At 36.0% G+C, this 23,054-nt stretch overlaps 1 protein-coding gene and 1 pseudogene across 4 annotated transcripts in view; both read right to left on the bottom strand.

Annotated features, from left to right (window-relative positions):
* DPP8 (dipeptidyl peptidase 8) overlaps positions 1 to 23,054 on the bottom strand; it is a 51,604-nt gene that overhangs the window by 19,731 nt on the left and 8,819 nt on the right. For all 3 annotated transcript variants that reach the window (XM_081147347.1, XM_081147346.1, XM_081147348.1), the window contains 9 exons: positions 17,013 to 17,186; positions 16,062 to 16,230; positions 10,663 to 10,773; positions 9,369 to 9,497; positions 8,567 to 8,628; positions 5,071 to 5,171; positions 4,227 to 4,404; positions 3,237 to 3,396; positions 20 to 99 (listed from right to left, as the gene is read on the bottom strand). In XM_081147347.1, the coding sequence (XP_081003473.1) occupies positions 20 to 99; positions 3,237 to 3,396; positions 4,227 to 4,404; positions 5,071 to 5,171; positions 8,567 to 8,628; positions 9,369 to 9,497; positions 10,663 to 10,773; positions 16,062 to 16,230; positions 17,013 to 17,186 (1,164 nt within the window). The remainder of the gene's footprint in view (positions 1 to 19; positions 100 to 3,236; positions 3,397 to 4,226; positions 4,405 to 5,070; positions 5,172 to 8,566; positions 8,629 to 9,368; positions 9,498 to 10,662; positions 10,774 to 16,061; positions 16,231 to 17,012; positions 17,187 to 23,054) is intronic.
* Positions 6,035 to 7,137, bottom strand: LOC308561842 (peptidyl-prolyl cis-trans isomerase D pseudogene; annotated as a pseudogene). The gene has a single exon. The product of its transcript is annotated as a peptidyl-prolyl cis-trans isomerase D pseudogene (transcript).

Raw genomic sequence — 23,054 nt, forward strand, 5'->3', positions numbered from 1 at the left:
GCAGAATAACAGAACGCACATTAGATCCATGCCGGCCAAGGACTTCCCATTCACCACTGGTAATTGCTATTTCCTCTTTGACAGGACACTTGAAATCACCTAAAGATAAACATAGTTATGATTCAGCACTTTATACCAGACTATATAAGCAAATAAAACAATAAATAATAGTATTCTAAACTCTTTTTCCCCCAAAAAGGTACATTAAAAATTTCAAGTTATGTCGGGGTAATGAAAATGTTTTGGAGCTAGTTAGAGGTGGTGGTTGCACAACACTAACACTGTGAATATACTAAATGCCACTGTTCAGTTTTAAATGGTTACTTTACGTTATGTAAAGTTCAACTTAATTAAAACGAGATCTACCATTAATAAAACATCCAAGTTATGAGTCTTCATAATACTCTGGATAATGATGGAATAACCCACGCAAATAAAGTGAAAGGCAAAACTGACTCTCATGGCAATGCCAGGAAAGAACTCAGAAGCACCTGTATTCATAGGCCTTTGGTCAGACAAAGAAGTCTAGTGGGTCAACAAACGCATTTCTTCTAGAAATGCAACATTAACCACTTAAAAAGCCACAGGAGGAAAATTTTAATATAATTGTCCTTCATTTGCCAAAAAATAAACTGGGTATTACCATATTAAATGCCAACATGCCCCATTTGTCTTCCCGAGGCTCTGCCTTGGCAGATGAGGCTCCCTGGGTGGTTTAGGGAGAAAGTTAAAAACTGGGAACTATTTCTTTTTGCCAAGCTGCTGCTAACTACGGCTGTGGAGGCGGAAGCCCAGGACAGGCTGGCAGGATGACAGTACAGGGTCTTAACTAGGCCCACTCATATTTAAAAAATGGATTTATTTCCTTTTTCTTAGATATAAAAAGTCAATCTAGTACTTTAAATTTGACGGCCAGGAAATAAATACTATTTAGCATATATACATAACAAGCACTAATTGTTTCACATTATAGCCACTTAAGGAAGAAAAGAGAGAGGAAGAGGAAAATATACTGGATGTTAAGGGAAAGGAGGAGGCCCGGAGCAAGGCAGGCTAAGAAAACAAGAGGGAAAGGAGAGGTGGGCAAACTGAAGGGCCCAAAACAGACACTGAGAGGGAACAGGGCCAGTGTTCTAAGATGAGTATTAACTGAGGGAATAGCTTTTTAAAAAAAAAAAAATTTTTTTAAAAATATATCTTTATTGATTTCAGAGAGAGGAAGAGAGAGGGAGAGAGAGAAACATCAATGACGAGAGAGTCACTGATCAGCTGCCTCCTGCACGCCCCCCGACTGGGGATCGAGCCTGCAACCCGGGCATGTGCCCTGACCGGGAATCGAACCTCGATCTCCAGGATCCTAGGTTGAAGCTCAATCGCTGAGCCACGCCCGGCAGGGCTTTTTTTTTTTTTTTTAATCCTCATCTGAGAATATTTTTTCCATTGATTTTTAGGGAGTGGAAGGGAGGGAAGGGGAGAGAGAGCAAGAGAGACGGGGGGTGGGAGGACACACCGGTTGCTTGCCTCCTGCACGGCCAAACTGGGGCTGGGGATTGAACCTGCAACCCAGGTGTGTGCCCTTGACCAGGCATCGACCCCAAGACTCTGGTGCGTAGGTTGATGCCCTAACTACTGAGCCACACTGGCCAGGGCAACGGCTCTTCTTTTTGAGTTATCATCTTCTTATCATTGTCCTCAAAGTATTTTAGTTAATTAACTACTATTCACAGCTCTAACCCATCTTTACCACTACACTTTCTGGAATTCCATAAGTGGATTTAATTTCTGAACAATAGAGGAACTGGTAGCACAATTTCACACTAAGGGCCACATTAAACTAAGGCTCTCAGGGAAGAAACTCTCCATCTTAGATATATAAGATCTTGCTTGGCTTTTTAAAAAATTAGGCTGAGGAAAGGAATAGTCATAGGCAGTATTTACTTTGCTAGTCCTAAGATGTAGCTGTTTCCTAAATAAGAATATGTAAAAGGCCATGTTGAAAAAACAAACAACCCAATTAAAAACTCAGCAAAAGATTCGGACACTTCTCCAAAGAAGATATTCAAATGGCCAACAAGCACATGGAAAGGTGCACAATGTCACTAGTCATTAGGGAAATGCAAATCAAAGCCATAAAGACAAACCACTTCACACCCACTAGATTGGTTATTATAAACACACACACACACACATCAGAAAATAATCAAGTATTGGCAAGGATGTGGAGAAACTGAAACACCTGTGGACTGCTAATGGGAACAGAAAATGTTGCAGCCACTATGGAAAAGAGTATGATGGTTCCTCAAAAAATTAAAAATAGAATTACCATGAGATTCAGCAATTCCACTTCTAGGTATACACCCAAAAGAACTGAAAGCAGAAACTCAAACAGATATTTATGCACCCACGTTCATCGCAGTGTTATTCACAAAAGCCAGAGGGAGCAACTCAACTTCAGCTGACATAATACTTAATCTCACTTTGGCCCACCATAATTATATCAATCTGACGTGCTATAACTATAAATAAACTTCAGCGTAGATGGCCACAGTGTTAAAAAAAATCTAGCCTATAAAAATATCTAATAACTACATGACATTCAAAAAATAGCTTTTGTCTGGCCAGCGTGGCTCAGTGGATGAGCATCGACCTAGGATCCAGGAGATTGAGGTTCGATTCCCAGTCAGGGCCATGCAGGAGGCAGCCGATCAATGACGACTCTCTCATCATTGATGTTTCTCTCTCTCTCCCCCTCTCCCTTCCTCTCTCTAAAATCGATATATTAAAAAAATAATAAAATAGCTTTTTAAGTCTAGAAATGATATGGGCTCACTTTAAGCCAATTAAAAATTACATTCAAGGCAAAAATAGAAAGCAAAAATAAGTAATCCCACTACCCAGAGATTGTTCACTATGAATAGTTTACGATGTATCTTTCAAGAACTTGGTCCTGTGGGGCAGCGGCAAGATGGCAAAGTAGACAGCAACTGAACTCCTGGAATGTAACTTTCTAATTAGGGTTTGCAAGTATTAAAATAAACATACTCACAAAAACAAAGCAAAACATCTTTGTCCTATGTTTTTACAGATGCACATATTTATATTTTAGTTTATATATTGAGTTTAATGAAGTAGTATTGATGCTTATAAAGTATATAAAAGAGAAACTACATTACCCTGCCCCTCCCACCTTCTGCCCCCCATATTTTTTCTTTTTTAAATAAAAAAGGATTTCTTACTTGGGGCAGGTAGCCCACCACTGGATCGTTTATATTTGCTCTCCTTTAAAATGGATGTAATTTTATATAAATGACGAAAACCTGTTTTGCATTCAGAGGCAAAAATAAATTCAATTTCATCTTCATGACTTTGGGGAAAAACATGAAAGATGTCATGGATCTGTAAAATGAATAGCTTAATTTACTATACACATTAATGAAATACTACATAAACAATTCAATTAAGCTAGAGAAAGACTTGATAAACATACTCTGAAGTATAAATAACTGTTGGTGCAAGTGGCTATGGTATATTTACAATTATGATTTTGCCTGGGCCTTTCAGATTTATCTTACTTTAGTCAAAGACTTCATCCATTGAGAAATAAATGTTTCCAAATGGAGAAAAAAAATGTCAAAGGCTTTTCCTTACTCACTATTTCTGTATTCCTTTGAAACATGGCATGAGGCTTGTTTAAGGATATAAATCTTATTACAGAAATGATAAGGAAAAAATTTTAAACATTTTTTTTCCCAAAGGAAAAGATTCTAACAGTTGAAGGGAAAACAGATGTCTGTTTTAGGTGAATATTATAAAGCTTATATTCAGCAAGCGAGTGAGCTGGCTTTACTTATTTTACATCTTAAGTTTTCCCCACTAAATTGGAAAATGCAAAATTCAACCCAAATTGGTATATTTTGGTATAGTTTGCCAAAAAAAAGTCTTTTCTAGACAGGACTCTTATGGTCCTCTCAGAGGTACTGATGAGGCTGTGTGTCCAGGAACAAGGGTAAACCTGCAGCCAGGGAGATGTAATTTCAATGGCATCTACTCTCTATAACCATTTCATTATTCTAGAACCATCAATCCTATTTGAAATGTCAAAACTAAGCAAATAATATCTGTGGTTACTTTGAACTTAAAAATTCACTCTGATAGTCTACTATAAAACTTCATTTGCTTTAGCATTCTGAGAAGGTATCTAACCAAGTACAGGAGAACAGGCATACATTTATCCAGATGTCTGTTGTTTCTTCATAGATAATTAGTGGTGTCACAGAGTCAGGCACTGACTCAATGAGTCTCTGTCTTTCCATGGCATCATCTTCTACTGGAATAAATAATTCAGGCGAGATCAACACTATCTGCAGGCGAGTCTGCGAGCGATCTAGCAGGATGGACCAAGCACTATTTAAACAAATAAGAGAAAACCACCAAAAATAAAGCAAGCTCTCATAAAATGAATATTCCCCTACTCTCTCCCCTAGCACCTATCAGTTATTTTTGAAATCATAACAAAAAAATTGCTTTAGTATATGTTAAATTATCATTTACAAATGGCTAAAAGTATTAACTTATTTTACACTTGTTTTTAAAAGTTAAGCCTGAATAGAGTCTTTTAAAGTGCTTTTCTTTAAACTTCCAAAATCACAGATGGCCTCTGAAATTGGTTTCTCCCTCTAGTGTTAATAAATGCCAGCCTCGTAAAACTCCTGTTGTCTACATTAGATAGAACCATATGTAATCATCTTCACATAGGGCTCTACAAATATTTCTGCTTAAATTATACAATAAAAAAAATAAGCACTTACATGTGAGCCTTCAAGCCATACTATTTTAACCACAACTGAAACCATGACTGGCTAAGAGATAATAAAAATGCTATGCACCTATGCTTATAGGATTGCAAATCCAAATGTCCACTTAGTTAAAAAAAAATTCTTTCTGTATAAATAACAACACTGCAAACTTTCATGTGAAAGCAGTTCCAACTGAAAGGCAAACCTAATAGCATAGACATTTCTAAGGTTCTGGATCCAAGTCTGTAAAGACGTGATAATTTAACATACGTACTATTTTCCCTCTGGAGTCCATCCAGCTCTGGCAATATATTCAACTCCTTCAAACAGAATCTCAAAAGGCTGAATTAATTCCTTATCTATCACATCTATAATCTATTAAAAAGAAAAAAAGAAATCTAGTTACAAAAGACTTAGATAAATAATTAACTTACTAGTCTATTTAAATCATTATCTTTAGTAGCATGACACTTTTTCGGACCTAGGCATTTAAAAAGGCACACAGGATAGAGCAAAACCAGCCGCTGTGGGTTACCTATACTGGTGCTCTCTATGCCTAAAAAGGTTCTAACCACAGGAATTAGCAGAGTCTATGATGGCAGCCAGAGGGGATGGGGGGGAAGACTGCGGGGCTGGGTGAAAAAGGAGAAGGGATTAAGAAGTACAAACTGGTAGTCACAAAGCAGTCCACAGGGATGTAAAGTACAGCATAGGGAATAATATAGTCAATAACATTGTAATAACTATATACAGTGCCCGGTGGGTACCTGAAACATTGGGGGAACCGTTTTGTAAAGTATACGATTGTCTAACCACTATGTGTACACCTGAAACTAATACAAAATAATATTGAATGTAAACTGTAACTGAAAAATAAAATTTAAAAATAATAAATTAATAAAAAAGAATTAGCACAGTCTAAAAGTCTTTTCCCATACCAACTGAACCCTTGATAATGACTGGTAAAAAAGTTTTAATTATGTTAGACTCTAGTATCTAAGAAAAATAATAGTTCCTAGTTCCCTGTATTTTATTTTTATTTATCTATTTATTTTACTTTGTAACACTCTTATTAAGAGTAATCCGATATCAGTATTCCTAAACGGTCAACAAGGGGGAACTGAGGTATCAAAGGAAACACATTAGGGATCATATATAATAGACAAAGCCCCTTAAATTTTCTTTTTGCCTTTACACGCCAGTCAATGTGTAATATTTAAGCATAACTGAATTCCTTATTAGGCAAACATTTTTACACACGCTGCCTTCTCTTTACCTTTCTGTGCCTTTCTTTCTTGTTTGACTTCCAGCAATTCTGCCTGGATAGCTTTATCTTGCGGTGCTATCTTTTCCTGAGCTTTCTTAAGATCGGCTAATGCTTGGTTGTACTCTTTTTTAAATTTTTGGTAATATTCTTTTAATCCTCGCCATCCTTGAGCTCTGTGGCACAGTGCTTTGGCATTTGATGGGTCTATTTCAAGAGCCTCCAAACAACTGTCCATTGCTCCCTCCCATTTTCACATCTTAAGTTTACAAGCACCAGCATTCAGTATGCAGCCTAAAGCTACAGGCTGCAGCCTCAACCAACCTGCTTTCTCAGTAACAGCCTTTCAACCTTCCACATATCTTAACACCTTTGTATATTGTCTAATGGCCATCTCTCAGCTCTGAGATTTGAAAAAAAGTATTTCCAATGTTTTAAGTCTTCTGTTACTAAGGATATTTTATCTACATCTGAATCCTCGGGGAAGTCTTGATGACTGTCACCAGAACTATCTTTTGGGAATATTCCCCAATCACCTCCTTCCTTCAATTCTCTGCATTCTGCAGTAAGATACGATTTGGCAGGTTTTTCACCTTTCACTTCTACATTTTCCAGAATTCTTGCCACACCCATTCCTTTAATTACTTGGCCAAATACCATGTTTCCCATGCAAATAAGGAGTTGGAACTGTTGTGATAAAGAACTGAGAACCATTTGTAATGCAGCCTGCATTGCCATGCTCAGTAAACCCTCCTGGGTTTATAAAATTTTCAACTTCAAACTTTTCACCATAATACATTCTTCACCTGTCCCATTCTGATTTAAGAAGTCTCCACCGTTAATCACAAATTTCTTAATAATTTGATAAAACAGCACCCTTTGAAATGGAGACGTTTCCCAGTGGTGGGTCCAATGTCTTTTTTTCCTGTACACAATGCACGAAAATTTCCTGCAGTTTTGGATCCAACATCTGCAAACAATTCTAGGACAACTCGACCAACTCACTCGCTTCTGACATCCACATCAAAAAAACTTGGGGGTACTGGGGTCGGAGGGCTTAGCGTGAGGGTGCAACATTTTGACTTGCAGATATGTCTGGAAGCAGATCAGGAGCACCTCATGGCCACCTAGCAGCTGAAACCCAACCAGAGTTCTCTATATTTTAGCCTAAAATATTATTTTTATAATATATTAGTGAAATAGTCCTGAGTAAGCAAACTTTTTCCTTCAAAAGTCTAGCCAACACAATTAAAAAAAAATGTTTTTAATGGGCAAAGGATCTGAATAGACAGTTCTCAAAGATATACTAATGGCCAATAAACAGATGAAAAGATGCTCAACATCATTAGCCATCAGGAAAAGGTAAATCAAAACCACAATGGGATACAACTTCAAACCCATTAGGATGGCTATGATAAATAAGATGAATAGTAACAAGTGTTGATGAAGATGTGGAGAAATTGGAAAATTTACACACGCCTGGTGGGAATACAAAATAGTACAGCAACACTGGAAAACAGTTTGGTATTCCTCAAAAGGTTAAACACAGAGTTATCATATGACCCAATAATTCCACTCCTAGGTATCCAAGAGAAATAAAACCATATATCCACATACAAATTTATACACACACATTCATGACAGCATTATTTATAACAGCCAAAGGTGGAAACAACCCAAATGTCCATCCTGATGAGTAAATAAAATGTGCTACATCCATACAATGAAATATTAGGTGATAAAAAGTAATGAAGTGCTGACACATGATGCAACTTGGATGAAACTTCAAAACACCACGCTAAAAATAAAGCAGACTTGATACTATATGATTCAATTTACAGGAAATGTCTCAAACTGGCAAATTTAGACAGGAAGTAGGTTAATGGTTGCCAGATCTGGGGAACGTGAGGAGGTTGGAGGGTGACGATTAAGGAATGTGGGGTATCTTTTTCTGGGTGATGAAAATGTTCTAAAATTGACTGGTGATGGTTGCACAGCTATGTGAATACACTAAAAGTCATTAAGAACTTTAAGTTAGTAGACTGTACTGTATGTGAATCAGATCTCAATAAAGCTGTTTTAGTAAGTCTTAAATCTATAATTAACCTTATGTGCATTCAGCTTATAAGCATTTGACTATCCAAATGGAAAGTGGCACTACAAGAGAAATGTGGGATATTTAATAGAACATAAACATATATCCAACACAGAAGGTACTTCACCAGTCAATAACCAGTGTTTTAAAAATACTGATCTGGAGAATTAACAAAGGCAAACAGGAGAAACTAGTGGAAAAGAGTGGTATGTGTGCATACTCCCATATTCCTATTTTGGGAACCAGCAGAAGTTTTCAAAGTAGAAAATAAGGTCAACCAGGAACCATGATCCATAGATGTGCGTCTGCAAGCTCAACAAGCCCCCAAAAGAAAAAAGTGTACCTAAGAGCTCTAGACTGACTAGACTAGTCAAATGACACAAAAAAATCAACTCAACATTTTATACTTACCCTTCCTTCCGCATCAATCATTATTTCTGACATCTTAAAAGTGACTTTTGGATTTGCAGTGCCTTTAGAAAGAGACATAAATGAAGAGTAATGTATATCCAAAGTTATTGAAATATTGCCAGATAATCCTCTTTACACTTAAGTAACAATATTATAGAGTCAGAGCTTTATTGCATAAGAATTTCCAAACACTATCACAAATTCATAGTTTTTAATATGGGCATTTAAAAAAGAGGCTGCCTGGCTGGGTAGCTCAGTTGGTTAGAGCATCATCCCGATATGCCAAGGTTATGGGTTCAATCCCTGGTCAGGGCACATACAAGAATCAACCAATGAATGCAAAAAGTGGAACAACAAATGGGTGTTTCTCTCTCTCCCTCTCTCTCTCAATTTTTAAAAATAATAAAATTTATAAATAAATAAAAATAAAATTTAAAAAGGCTGAAATATATCAATAGTTTGAAATAAAGGGAAATTTTGTATCATTCTGAAATGTTGTAAACAGCAAAATGGGGAAAAAATTATCAATGTATTAAGAACATAATCCCTTAAAAATCTTTATCTTGTAGCAAAGACACCTTTTTACTCATTCCTTGAAATAACCAGTTTTGTGTACTTCTCCACCTTTGAAAATAATTAAAAAGGATCATCCTGTAATTTAAAAAATCTACTTCAGTGATACTTAACAACCCATCCTTACTAAGGCTATAACCAATGCTGATTATAGCTTTGGATGATTGCAGAGAGATTTTTGTTTAGAAAGTGAAAATGAGTGAATATAAATGACAATGGAATACAGTACCTGTTTTAGGATAACGAAATGAATCTGCCCTTCTTGTTTCCAACATCGGGGATGTAACATGAATAATTTCCACCTCAGATTCATCATTTTCTTCATACAAAATTCTAAGAATTTTGCTGCCACTGGGAGCTTAAAAGGAATTTAAGTATTGAAAATTAGAATTATTCCAGAAATAACTTACCATTCCCTCCAGTATTATATTTCCCAAGTGAAAAATAATTTTTATATAAAATATACTTTTGTGTGTGAAAATATCACTAGTCTTTGCAGTAGGAAGGCGAGTTACTGCTAAGCCATTTTTACTGGTTAACAACCATTAAAACTCCTTTTGGAGAGCAAAATCTAAAGATAATTATGTATATATACGTAATTAAAACAAGGGAACATGTGTGAAGGACTTTAGTCTTTGCATACATTAGCATGCACTCCTTATTGAAAAATGAATTATTTAACTGCATTTGTAATACTTCCTGTAACAAAATAAATGCTATTTAAATAGAGTCCAGTTTTTTTGAATGGTTTCTCTAATTCATGTCAGAATCTTGCTCTTAACATACAATTATAGCAAAATATTTTACATCTTAAAATGTCCAAATCTAAGACATGGCTTAAAAATAAGTATTTTTCCTGGTCCTTTAGAGAAGTGTTCAGATGCTAGCTGTAATCCATTAGTGAGTGAGTCATGAAATCTATTAATGGGTAATAACCACCATTTAAAAAATAAAACAAAAATAAAAAATATACAAGAGTATGTTATACCTAAGTATTCCTTCATAAAATTTACTTTCTAGTTTTATACCTACAGTATATATTGTACAATGTATTAGGCCAGAATGTAAAGCAAATTTCTCACTGTGTAATGGTCAGCCACTGCTTTAGACAGCTGTTTCTCAGGCAGTAAAACAGTTAAAAAAAAAGAGGAATCCGTGTCCTTTTTCTGCTCCATTCATAGACTAATTGGGGCATCTGTTTGTACAGACTCTCTAGTCAATCCTACAGCTAATTAAGGTATGGTATTTTGTATTTTGCCACCAATACTACCAAGACCAGCTACTAAATGAAAAATTGACAAGGGAAGTTGAAGGACCTAAGCCAACAAACTACAATACAATTGTTTATTAGAATTCATTATGGAGAGATACAGCCTATATATATAGTCTATATTCTAAATTACTAGTGGAATCTAATCTTCATCACTTCAGAATCTACTAATCAGGATTTAGAATCTGTGAGCTTAAGTAATTAGTACTTGAATCTCATAGTACTTTAATTGACCTGTTTTGAACCCCCTTACTTGTTTCAGCTTCTGGACACCACCAATAGCCAGAATATCTATCAAATTCTTCTTGAAGAACAAAGGTAGCAACTCCAGCTGATCTGGGGTCCTCTTCCATGTTGGCTAGCTCTAGACAAACATAAAAGGCAAAATTATCACAGGACGTTCTCTACCTTTTCATGGATACAAAGCAGAATGATTCAGTTTATTCTGAAAGACAGCTGTAGTATAGTGGTGAACTCTGCAGCCACACAGACTGAATTCACGTCTAGATTCCATCATTTACTGACTTGGGGCAAATCACCCAATCTCATTCCGCTGAAGTGTCCCATTTGTCAATGGGAATAAGAACCTACCTTTTAAGGTTGTTATGAGGATTAATTCACATAAAGCACTTAGAACAAAGCCTGCACCATAGTATGTGCTCCATAAATGTTATTTTCCAATTTAGCTAGAACCATGGAAAAAAGAATGCATGTAAAGGGTCATGTTGACTCGTAACTCTCCTCCTGTACAGGGAAGCACACCTTTAGACCTAGGATGGGTCTTACAGATCATGTAATTCATGATTCCTCCTCCCCCCGTCCTCCTTTTCAACCAGAGCAGCTTAGTTTTGATCTGTTTTACACTTAAAGTTTCTATCAAATATAAGGGAATTTGTGCTTTAAAAACAAAAACAAAGCACAAAACCATAATTATGTAAGATTTCATGACATGAGGAAATGTTTACAATATCCTTGAATTTATAAAAAGCACACTACTAAATAGCATGTACACTGTGATCCCATTTATAAAAATGTTACACAAGCCCTGGCCGGCACTCAGTGGTTAGAGCATCCGGTCAAGGCATGCACCAGGTTCAATCCCTGGGCCGGTTGGGGCAAAAGTGGGAGGCAACCCATGGGTGTCTCTCTCTCGCATTGATGTTTCTCTCTCTTCCCCCACCCCCTTCCACGCTCTCTATAAAAAAATCAATGGAAAAAATATCCTCAGGTAAGGATTAACAACAAAACGTATTGGGATGTAAACCAAAATGTGGTTTTCTCCAAATAGTGAGACTATGGAAAAGCTTTTAAAAAAACTGTTTTATAATTTATAAAATCTTAAGTGTACCTTTTATTTTTGAAAAATGCATACATCTGTATAATCGCACTTTATCAAGACACAGAATACTTCCAACACTCCAGAATGTTTTCTCATGCCCCTTTCCCAGTCAATGTCCATTCCTGCCCAGAAGCAACTGTTGATCTAATTTCTATCACCATAGGTTAGTTTTGCATATTCTAGAATACTATATAAATGAAATAATCTATCTGTGTTTGTCTGCTTTTTGAGATTCATCAATATTGTATCAACATGATGTATCAATGTATCAGTAATTTCTTCCTGTTCATTGGAGTGGTATTTCATTGTATGCCACAGTTTTGTTTTGTTTTAAATTAATCCTCATTGGAGGATATTTTTCCCATTGATTTTTTTGGGGAGTGGGATGGGGGGAGAGAAACATCAATGTGAGAGAGACGCATAGACTGGCTGCCTCCTGCAACCCAGGTACACGCCCTTGACCAGGAATCCAACCCATGACCCTTTGGTCCCCAGGCCGACCCTCCAACCACTGAGCCACACCGGCCAGGGCTACACTTTTTTTATCCATTTATCTGCTAATGGACATCTGAGCTGCTCCCAATTTTTGGCTATCATGAAGAAAGATGCTATGATCATTCCTGTATAACAATCTTTGTGGCTTTTGCGGAAGACGTGGTCGCAGCTGCAGCGGAGCCCCGTTTCGTCCACTCCTGCTTCTCACTCACTGCTGTGCACTCTGGCTGTGGGGGAACAAGTTGGTCAGGAAGCAGCGCAGCAGCCGTGGCTTTTAAAGATAACCAGCAAGTCACCCCTGGAACCAGAGGTGCAATTCACCAAGTTACAATTCCTTTAACCAGCCACACACTTTTGGGAGAAAGTGTGTGGCGACCTGATCAGAGATGCAAAGGAAAAGAACTGTGAAGTGAAAGGACCAGTTCGGATGCCTACCAAGACTCTGAGAATCACTAGAAAACTTCTTGTGGGAATTGTTCTTAGACTTGGGATCGTTTTCAGATGAGGATCCAAAAGGGACACATTGACTTGCAGTCCTTCTGAGATTGTTAAGATTATTTCCATCAGTATTGCACCAGGAGTGGAGGTTGAAGTCACCACTGCAGATGCTTAAATCAACCTTTTTAATAATTTGACTATAAGTTTGTTAAAAAACAAAAAAACACAAATCTTTGAGGATGTATGTTTTTATTTCTCTTAAATAAAGACCTAGGAGCGGAATCGCTGGGCAATATGGTAAGTATATGTTTAACTTTTAAGGATTTGTATTATGTTATACTCTGCATAGAAACGTATGATGAGTTTCTCCAGCCTTCGGTGCTTTCTCTTTTTTACTTTAGCCAGTCTAAAGGGGATGTAGAGTAATATTTCATAGTCATTTTAATTTTATGTATTATTTTTTGTCTGTATTTTCTAAGTACTGTCTGAGATGTATGAACCATAATCCATTATCCAAAATTTCTGAGTTCAGAAGTATTTGGAACTCAGAATTTGGGGGATTTTTCACACCTTATACCTCTATCATATAATTATGTAAGATCTCCAGCAGGGTAATAAAATACCCTGTAATCAAATACACCAATATTCCTGCAGCAAACATATGAATAGGCACACTAAGCAGGATTAAGGTTATAAATATCCTCAGGTCAGGTCAGGTCAGGTCAGGTCTTGCCACCAAATTAGTTTTAGCACTAAGCTAATGAAAACTAACCTAAGTTTTCAAAGTTTTTTTTAAATTTTGGAATTAATGATATAGCCAAAACCAGTGTTCAGTTTTCTTAGATCTTTCAACTACCCTAAAGTTATACCCCCCAAACTGTTCTATACTGTGTTCTCCTTTAGATGTGAAAATAGGTACCACTCATTTCTACCTCCCTATTATTTATTACAGACCTTAATTATTAAGTTATTTATTATATGAGTAAGTGGTATCTTGTTCTCTCAGTAAGACACACCATTTGAGAGTAGAGGCTGGCATTAATAAATACTACTTTTAAATTCCTCTATCCTACTAGGCAGAGAATAAACACAAACTCATCACATGCTGACTGACCAAACCCACCGACATGCAGCCTCTACCTGAAACGCTACTGTGAATGAGAGCGAGCACACGCTGCTCACTCTGCCTACCTGTCCATCTAAACAGACACAGCGTTTCCATGTTTCAGACACTGTCCTAAATACTTCACACATATTAACACATCGAAACCTCATAAAAACCCTACGATGACATGCTATTGACTAACCTTTTTACAGATACAGAAACAAAGAGGTTAAATAACTGAAAGCCACAGAGCTAAAAAATGGTAGATCTGGGACTCAAACCCAGACAGTCTGGTTCTAGATTGTATTTTTAACTACCACACTAGTCCTGAAAATAATAAATACACCACATACCGACATGTACACACACACAAAGAGAATAAAAACACTACAGAATTTTGCAGGGTTTCAGTGCTTTCTACTTTAAATTCTGCCAATCTTCATGGAAAACAATTCTATAGAAGGAAAAAAATAACACTAAAGAATGCCTTAATTCTACAGTTTCTTTGAGGGCTAGAACTATATTTTCTTCAATTCTGTATCCTTAGTACCTGCCACATTGCCTGGCACACAGGTAGTTTATGTATTTTTGTTGATCGATTGAATAGTTAGAACAGATTTCTTGACTTCAGAACTTTGCAGTCGCAGCCTCAAGGACAATAACTGGTACACAGTGAGTGTTCAAAGTTCATTGAAGCATAAAATAACTGCCAGGATTTCCAACCTAGATTCACTACCTACCAACCTAATCTTTCTACTGCCATTAATAGCTCTTGATTCCCTGACTCCAAATGGAGACCCATTAAACACCAAAAATGTACTTTTTACTTAAAATTTGCCCTATTCAACCTTCTTTTCTCTATCCTATGCTCCAATTTTAGGCCATAAAACCTGAATAATTGCAACAGTCAAGCTTTGGTGTCCCTGTCCCTAGTCTTGTGCTTCTCAACTATAACTTTCACAAAGTACCCAGAACAATTTATCTGTAATATGACTCTGACCCTACCACTCAATTGCTAGAACTTTTCAGTGGACCCCACATCACAATAAAGACCATGTTCACTTACATTGCAGTCTACCCTTGTCCTGGCTTTTCTTACCTGCCAGTTTTACCTATCCCCACTTTCTGACTCAGACCCTATGCTTTAGGATTATTGCACTGCCTCTAACTCCTCAAACACACCATTGTACCTTCTGCATCAAGACCTTTCTCACACAGTCCCCTCACCTGGAGTGTACTGGCTACTGTATAATCACCATTTAGGTGTCATCTCTTCTGGAAAGCCTTTCCTCTCTTAACACCCTCTGTTTGCTTCTTATCATTGTTTTCTTGTCCTTTGGTTACATAGTTTCTTTGAGGGGCAGAATTACGTCTTATCCAACTCTGCATCATTAGTTCCTGCCACACTGTTTGGAACTTAACGTATTTTTGTTGATCAACTAATAGAACAGACTGCTTGACTCTTAATTCAGTGGTCTATCAATGTAAATTGTTCAGGAAAAGGCTTCTTCTATAATACTGATTAGCCTAATGAAGAAAAATTGCTTGCTGTCAATACGCTATTACATTATAAAACGACTTACTAAGGACGATGCCTAATCAACTTTGTGAACATTAGATTAAGCAAACGTTGGACAAATGAATTGCCAGAGTGACCATTCTTCATGATGAAGTTTATTCTTAAGCTCTGTTTCACATGTTCAAAGAAAAAGCAATACAGTATTTCCCATCTTTCATTTGTATAAAAGCTTTAGAGGAAAACATCCACATCTTTTCTGTGCTTTGAGTAGTGCTTAGTATTATTATAGTCACTTCAATCAAAATTAAATACTTCCACAATACACAGTTCCATAAAGTTATGTTTTCCTACTATGACAAAATAACTTAGTAGGCTCTCCAAAAAGGGGAAACAAATTTTTGGATAGTTCTTATAGTATTAATTTTTTGGTTTGTTTCCCAAAAACAAGATTAACTTTTTTAATTAAAATTTTATTTTAATAGGAACAGTTGGGGAAATTCTGGAAGTCTCATTTGGCTAACAGAACAGTCACGTCAGGGGTGCTACTGCTGTGCTGTCTGGAAACATTAAAACAAGGCAGCATTACCCAGGTGATACGCACCACTTATCCTCTGCACATTTTTCTTTTTTAATTTTAAAGATTTGAGTTTAAAATATAAAGATCATCCAGTTTGCTTTATTTTAAAATCGTAGCCAAAAGCAAATTACATTTTAAAAAAACTTTTCAGAGAAGTGAATTTGAAGAACTCTCATTACCATTGTGCACATAGGTGAGCCTCCTTTCTTCTCTGGTAACAATGTTGGACATCCAAATATCATTGCTATGTATAAACGCAATCCAGTCTGGATCGGCCGGGCATAATTTTGGATCCATCCTAATGTTGGGACAACTAGTCTCCACTAAAATGGGCCGTAAGGGTTGTTGCTAGAAAAGTAAAGAACATTTTAAGGAAAGAATCAGGTTGATATGCACTTGTTTGCAGCATCCTTCTTATAAAATGAATAATAATTCCAAGTAAAATGTCAACTATGACAATTGCTCCCCAGAAAAATATACTTTCATATGCCTTAACTTATTAGGAAGGACTCGCTTTTTTTTTTTTTTTAACTATGAATTAGAAAGCTAAGGGAAACAGGAGAGGAAATTAAGACAATATAACAGCACTTCATAAATTTTGTTGCCCAAATCTGTTTAACAGAATAGTTATTATTTATTAAATAACTTATTTTTTATTTATTAAACATTTCAAATTAATTTTAACAATATAAAGTAGTTTTCTCATAAAAAAATGTAACAAAAGCCAGGATCATCACATTTCTATCAAAAGAATAGTTCTAACAGCACATAAATACTGACTGGAATAAAACCAAACATTTAAAACCATTTATTAAGACAAACTAAGCTTTTAAGGGAACCCCAAATAGATTGCCTTGTGATAATACTATCCTCCCCAGCACTTACTCAGAAAGTGGGCACTGACGCTCTTTACTATACCTCCCTACATAGCAAGTGTTTTCAGCATTTTAAAAATTGTGTATTAATGTCACTGGAAAAATTATTAACTCTTAAAGTTGGAAATTAATACCCAAATTTCTTGTTTTCTTCACTAAATTTCTTAGTTGATGGGTAAACAGAATATTCTGTTTTGGGTGCAAATAGCCCTTAGAACCCCAAAACAGATTTAATGAGTAGTAATACCAACTTACAGTAAATCCTTGTGGCCCTCCATCTTTTACGTGATATATTCCACTACCAGCTTGAAAGAGAAATGTTCCACTTCCTTGGTGATAATCATAAGAAGCAATTCCAACTGTTCCAATGCGTTTTCTTTCTCTTAGTAATTCCTCTTCTCGAGAATACATTCCATAGTCCAGTGTTGCCTAATGCAAAAGAAAAATCACCTACTTCAGTCTTCTGAAAGCTTGCCTTTTGCTTTTAGCATTGAAATTCTAGCATCTCCAATATTATTGAACCTACATTTTGAGTGACCCCCAAATTTGCCAGCAACTTTAAGCAGATTAATTTGAGGAAGTCTGCTGAAAGGTTTCTTGGTAAAGGGTCTCTAGATGACTGTTTATGTACATTAGAGAACAAGAATTACATCTCATCACCTTGGCGTGGCATTCAAGATCTTCTACATTACCAAAGTGTAACTTAATGATTTTACATGCAGTTAAAGAGCACAGACATTGAAGTCAAGTGGTTTGAATCTAGGCTTTGACCCTCATTAGAAGTCTGACTTTGAGCAAGTAGCTTAATTTCTTCAAAAAGTAATTTCTCTCACTTTGAAAATGGCAATAGATAATCTACTCCTGCTTTGTGAAGATTAACTGAGATAAAAATATGCAAAGTATTTAACACAATGATTGACACAGAGTAAGTTTTCAATATTAGCTGTCACTAGTACCTTTCCACTACATCTACTAATAGTCCTCTAATAAAACTCTAGGTCAGGTTTGGCCACATTACTGACGTCAAACCTAACATGTGATGTTCCGCTTCCTGACCTTTGTTCCTTCCATTTTCCCCCCTTGAAAGGGTATTTTTCTTTCTATCCATCCAAGTTTTAATGATAGCCCAAAACCTTAGCTCTAATTCAATCTTGGCCAGGAAAGCTTTCTGATCCATTACAGGTACAGTGGTGATCTCTTCTTTGAAATTTATGTAAGAGTTACTATCTCTTTTACTCATTTGGCTATCGTATTGTTTTTCACTTTTTTCCAGTATTTCTGAGGAGAAATAGGTTTTAAAAAGCATAAAAAATTTGAGAGCAGAATCTGTATCGTTTTGTTTTTCTACCTATAGTGTCTGTTAAAATCTTTCTCAAAGAATATTTGTAATTAATGACAGATGATAATGAGAATTTTTCCCAGGCTAGAAATATTACTTGATACATGTATAAAATATAGAGGAATATAAAGAAAACAAATCTATAAGCGCCAACTTAAAAAATTGCATCCCACATCTTCCCTCACTCACTAAGAGCTCCCTACACTCTGAGTTTGATAAAAGGAAAACAGGCATGGTTTCTGCTATCAAGGAGTAGTGCTTTAGAAAGGAGTCTAGATAAGTTTGTTGGCAGGCATGTACCACTCCAAAATTAAGCCAGCACACTGAAAGTAAACACTGTTTTCAAAGATGGCAAATAGGATGTGTACTTACAAACCTGAAATAATGTTAGGTGAGGTTTAAAAAACAGACAACCTAGCCCTAGCCGGTTTTGCTCAGTGGTTAGAGTGTTGGCCGCGGACTGAAGGGTCCCAGGTTCGATTCTGGCGAAGGGCACATACCCTGGCTACAGGTTCAATTCCTGGCCCCGGTCCAGGGGGTGGGCAGCAGGCAACCAGTCGATGTGTCTCTCATATTGATGTTTCTTTCTCCCTCCCTCCCTTCCACCCTCTCTACAAAGAAATGGAAAAAATATCCTTGGGAGAGGATTTAAAAAAACAAAGTAAATAAATAAAAACAACCTTAGAATCCTGGTAAAAACTCACCTAGTTTTTTGTATTCATTATATCAATTTTTTATTAGTGTTTAATTATACTTACGCAAATCTGTACGTGTGTGTTAGGCTCCAACAAAAAACACCACAAATTCTATGAACATATTGTTTTAAATATCTCAAGATTTTCTGTAGAAGCCAAGAGCAATTCTGACTATGTGACATTTTAATTTCTCCCCTGTTATTCTCCTTCAATGTCATCAGACTTGATCTGTGCTTAATATATTTTAATGCTTAATAATCACAACACAAGAAACTTCAGAGCTAGGAAATTAACTTTCATGAGAAAACTCTGTATTTATAATTTTGTGATTATAAAATCTGTTATTGAAAGAATAACAAGCAAGATGATAAAAAGAACTCAAAAAAGATCAATTAAAAAAAAAAGGTTAGCCTTACCAGATATTAAAAAATTAAAACATGAATAAACATAATGAACAATGTTAAAGGATTAAAAAAACCCTAAAACAGACAACTGACATTTTAAATCAGTTGGAATTACTGCAGAGTCATATACAAAAAGATAACACTGGATCTACTTTTCACATATTCCAAATGGGTTAGAGATTTAAATGTTAAAATGAAACTAACTTTCCATTTCTACCCAAGATGGAGTAACAGGGACCAGATGTATCCTCCCATCTGAAACAACTGAGAAAATGGACAAAATAGATGAAATAACATTTCCAAGACACTAGACATCAGACAACGATCCCTGAGAAATGGGAAACAAATGAGGTAAGCCTTACACTTGAACCAGCTAACTGCCTTGACAGTTTCCAGATGTTGGCACAGTAAGGAAGAAGCTAATAGGTCAAAGAAAAAAAATCACAAAGGAAATCAGAAAATACTTTGAGATAAAAGAAAACACAATATACCAAAATTTAAGTGATGCAGCAAAAGCAGTTCTCAGAGGGAAATTTATAACTATAAATGCCTGTATCAAAAAAGAGACCTCAAGTCAATAATCCAACGTTCCATCTAAGACACTGTAAAAAAAGAAAAGCAAACTAAATCCAAAGCAAGGAGAAGTAAGGAAATAATACAAGTTAGATTTGAAATAAAACAAAATAGAGAATGGAAAAACAATAAAGCTCAACAAAACCAAAAGTTGGTTCTTTGAAAAGATCAACAAATTTGACAAATTTAGCTAGAATGATCAAAAAAAACAAAAAGAGAGAACACTCAATTTACTAAAGTCAAGAATGAAAGAGGGTCACTATTAACAATCTTATAGGGATAAAAAGGATTTTAAGTAAATAGTATAAACAGTTTTCTGCCAACAGATTAGATGATGTAGATAAAATGGTTAAATTAATTCCTAGAAACACACAAACCACCAAAATTGACTCAAGAAGAAATAGAAAATCTAAGTAAACCTATAATGAGTAAAGAGATTGAGTTAATAATCAAAAAAATTCCCACAAAAGTCCAGAACTAGGTGGCTTTACTGATGAGTTTTACCAAATGTTTAAAGAACTAAGATGCACCCTACTCACACTTTCCAATTTCAAGAATTAGTACAAAGCTACATTAATCAGGACAGCATGGTACTGGCATATAGGCCAATGGAATAGAATTGAGAGTCCAGAAATAAATCCATACATTTACCATCAACTGACTTTCAACAATAGTGCTAACACCATTCCATGGTGAAAAAATAGCTTTTCAACAAATGGTACTAGAACAGCTGGATTCCACATGTAAAAGAATTAATTTGGACCCCTACTTCACACCATATACAAAAATTAACTCAAAACGGATCAAAAACCTAAATGTAAGAGCTAAAACTATAAAACTCAGTATGAACATACAGATGAAAATCTGCATAACCTTGGATTAAGCAAGTTTCTTATATGTGACACCAAAAACACAAGCAATCAAAGAAAATAAACACAAATGGACTGCATCAAAATTTAAAACTTTGTTGGGCATCTGAAGCTGGCAGGATAAATGTGGGGGCGGCACACAGTGAAGTAAACCCCAGTCCTCAGGTGATGAATAACAAAGGCCATGTGGCTGGCCTACATCTTGGTTGGACTGCTGCATGTGGTTCTACTCAGTATCCCCTTCTTCAGCAGTCCTGTCACCTAGACCCTGATCAATATCATCCATAACTTGGCTATATGTACGTCTTCCTACATATGGTAAAAGGTACACCCTTTGAGACGCCTGACCGAGGAAAGGTTTAGCTACCGACACACTGGAAACAGAGGGACTATGGGTTCCAATTTAACTCTTCCTGCAGTAACGGAAGTCACAAATGTTTTATCCTCCATAAACAAGAGACCAAAGTAACTGCATTTAAGTCTACAGATCTAAGTTAATGATTATAGTACTGAACACTTGCCAAAGGTAATTGTGGCTGATTTTATATTCATAATTACTGCAATTAAAGAAAAAAGTAAAAAGACAACTCATAGAATGGGATAGAATATTTGCAAATCACATCTGATAAGGGTCCAGTATCCAAAATAAAAAACTATTACAACGCAACATTAAAAAGACCCAATTAAAAATGGGCAAAGGACTTGCATAGACATTTCCTCAAAGAAAATATACAAATAGCCAATAAACACATGAAAAAATGCCCAACATCAGTGGTTAGGAAAATGCAAAGCAAATGACAATGAGATATACTTCACACCCACTAGGGTGGCTATAATCAAAATGATGAACAATGTAACAAGGACTGATGAGGATGTGGGAACTTAGAACCTTCAAGTTACTGGTGGGAATGTAAAATGGTGTAGCTGCTACAGAAAGCAATTTAGTAGTTCCTTAAAAATTTAAACAGAGTTACCACATGACCCAGCTATTTAACTTCTAGATGCATACCAAAGGGAACTGAAAACAAATCTACACAAAACCTTGCATATGAATGTTAAAAGCAGGATTACTTATAAAAGCCCCAGCTGAAATAACCCAACTATCCATAAACTAATGGATAAATATAAATGTAGTACAGTAGTCCCCTCTCATCCAGTTTCACTTTTTATAGTTTCATTTACTCATAATCAACTATGGTCTGAAAATATTAAATGGAAAATTCCAGAAATAAATAACTCATAAGTTTGAAATTGTGCACTATTCTGAGTAACATGATGAAATCTTGCACCTACCTATTGCATCCTGCCTGGAATGTGAATAATCCCTTGTCCAGCGTATCCATGCTGCCCATGCTACACGCCTGCCTGTTAGTCACATAGGATCCATCTCAGTTATCAGATAGACTGTCTCAGTATTGCAGTGCTTGTGTTCAAGTAACCTTTATTTACTTAATAACGGCCCCAAAACACAAGAGTAGTGATGCTGGCAATCCAGATATGCCAAAGAGAAGCCATAAAGTGCTTCCATTAAGTAAAAAGGTACAATAAGATATTCTGAGAGAGACAGACAGACACCATATTCATATAACTTTTATTACAGATATGTTGTTATAACCATTCTATCTTATTATAGGCTATTGTTGTTAATCTCTTACTGTACCTAATTTACAAATTAAATTTTATCATAGGTATACATAAACTGTATCATATATATAGAAAAAACATAGTATATATAGGGCTCAGTACTATCTGTGGTTTTAGGCATCCACTGGGGGTCTTGGAATGTATCCCCCACAGATAAGCAGGGGACTACTGTATAGCCATACAATTGAATATTATTCAGCAATAAAAATAAATGAAGTACTGTTATTTGCTACAATACTTCAGGAAATACTGTGCTAAGTGAAACCAGTCATGAAGGGCCACATATTGTATAGGGAAATCTATAGTGACTCAAAGTAGATTAGTGGTTGCCTAGGCCTGGGGGTAGGGAGGGTGGGGAGATGGGGAGTGTCTGCTAATGGGTTTCTTTGGGGGAATGACAAAAAGTTCTAAAGTTAGATTGTGATGATAGTTTCCCAACTCTGTGAATACAGTAAAAACCACTGAACTGTATGCTCTGAGTGAATTGCATGGTATGTGAATTATATCTCAATAAAGTCGGTTAAAAAAATAAGAATGAAAAAGCATATTCCATGCTAAACTAATCAAAAGACAGCTGGAGTGGCTGTATTAAACCTCACGGTGAAAAATACTGCTAGAAACAAAGGTCATTTCATAACAAAAAAGGAGTCACTTTATCAGGAGGACATAACACTCCTAGCCACTGATGTACCCAATAACATAGTTTCAAAAAAAATAAAGGAAAAGCTAGTAGAACTACAAGGAGAGATCGTCAAACCTACAATCATGTTTGG

The sequence above is a fragment of the Miniopterus schreibersii genome, assembly GCF_964146895.1.
Source record: "Miniopterus schreibersii genome assembly, chromosome: 1".
Classification (NCBI taxonomy): Eukaryota; Metazoa; Chordata; class Mammalia; order Chiroptera; family Miniopteridae; genus Miniopterus; species Miniopterus schreibersii.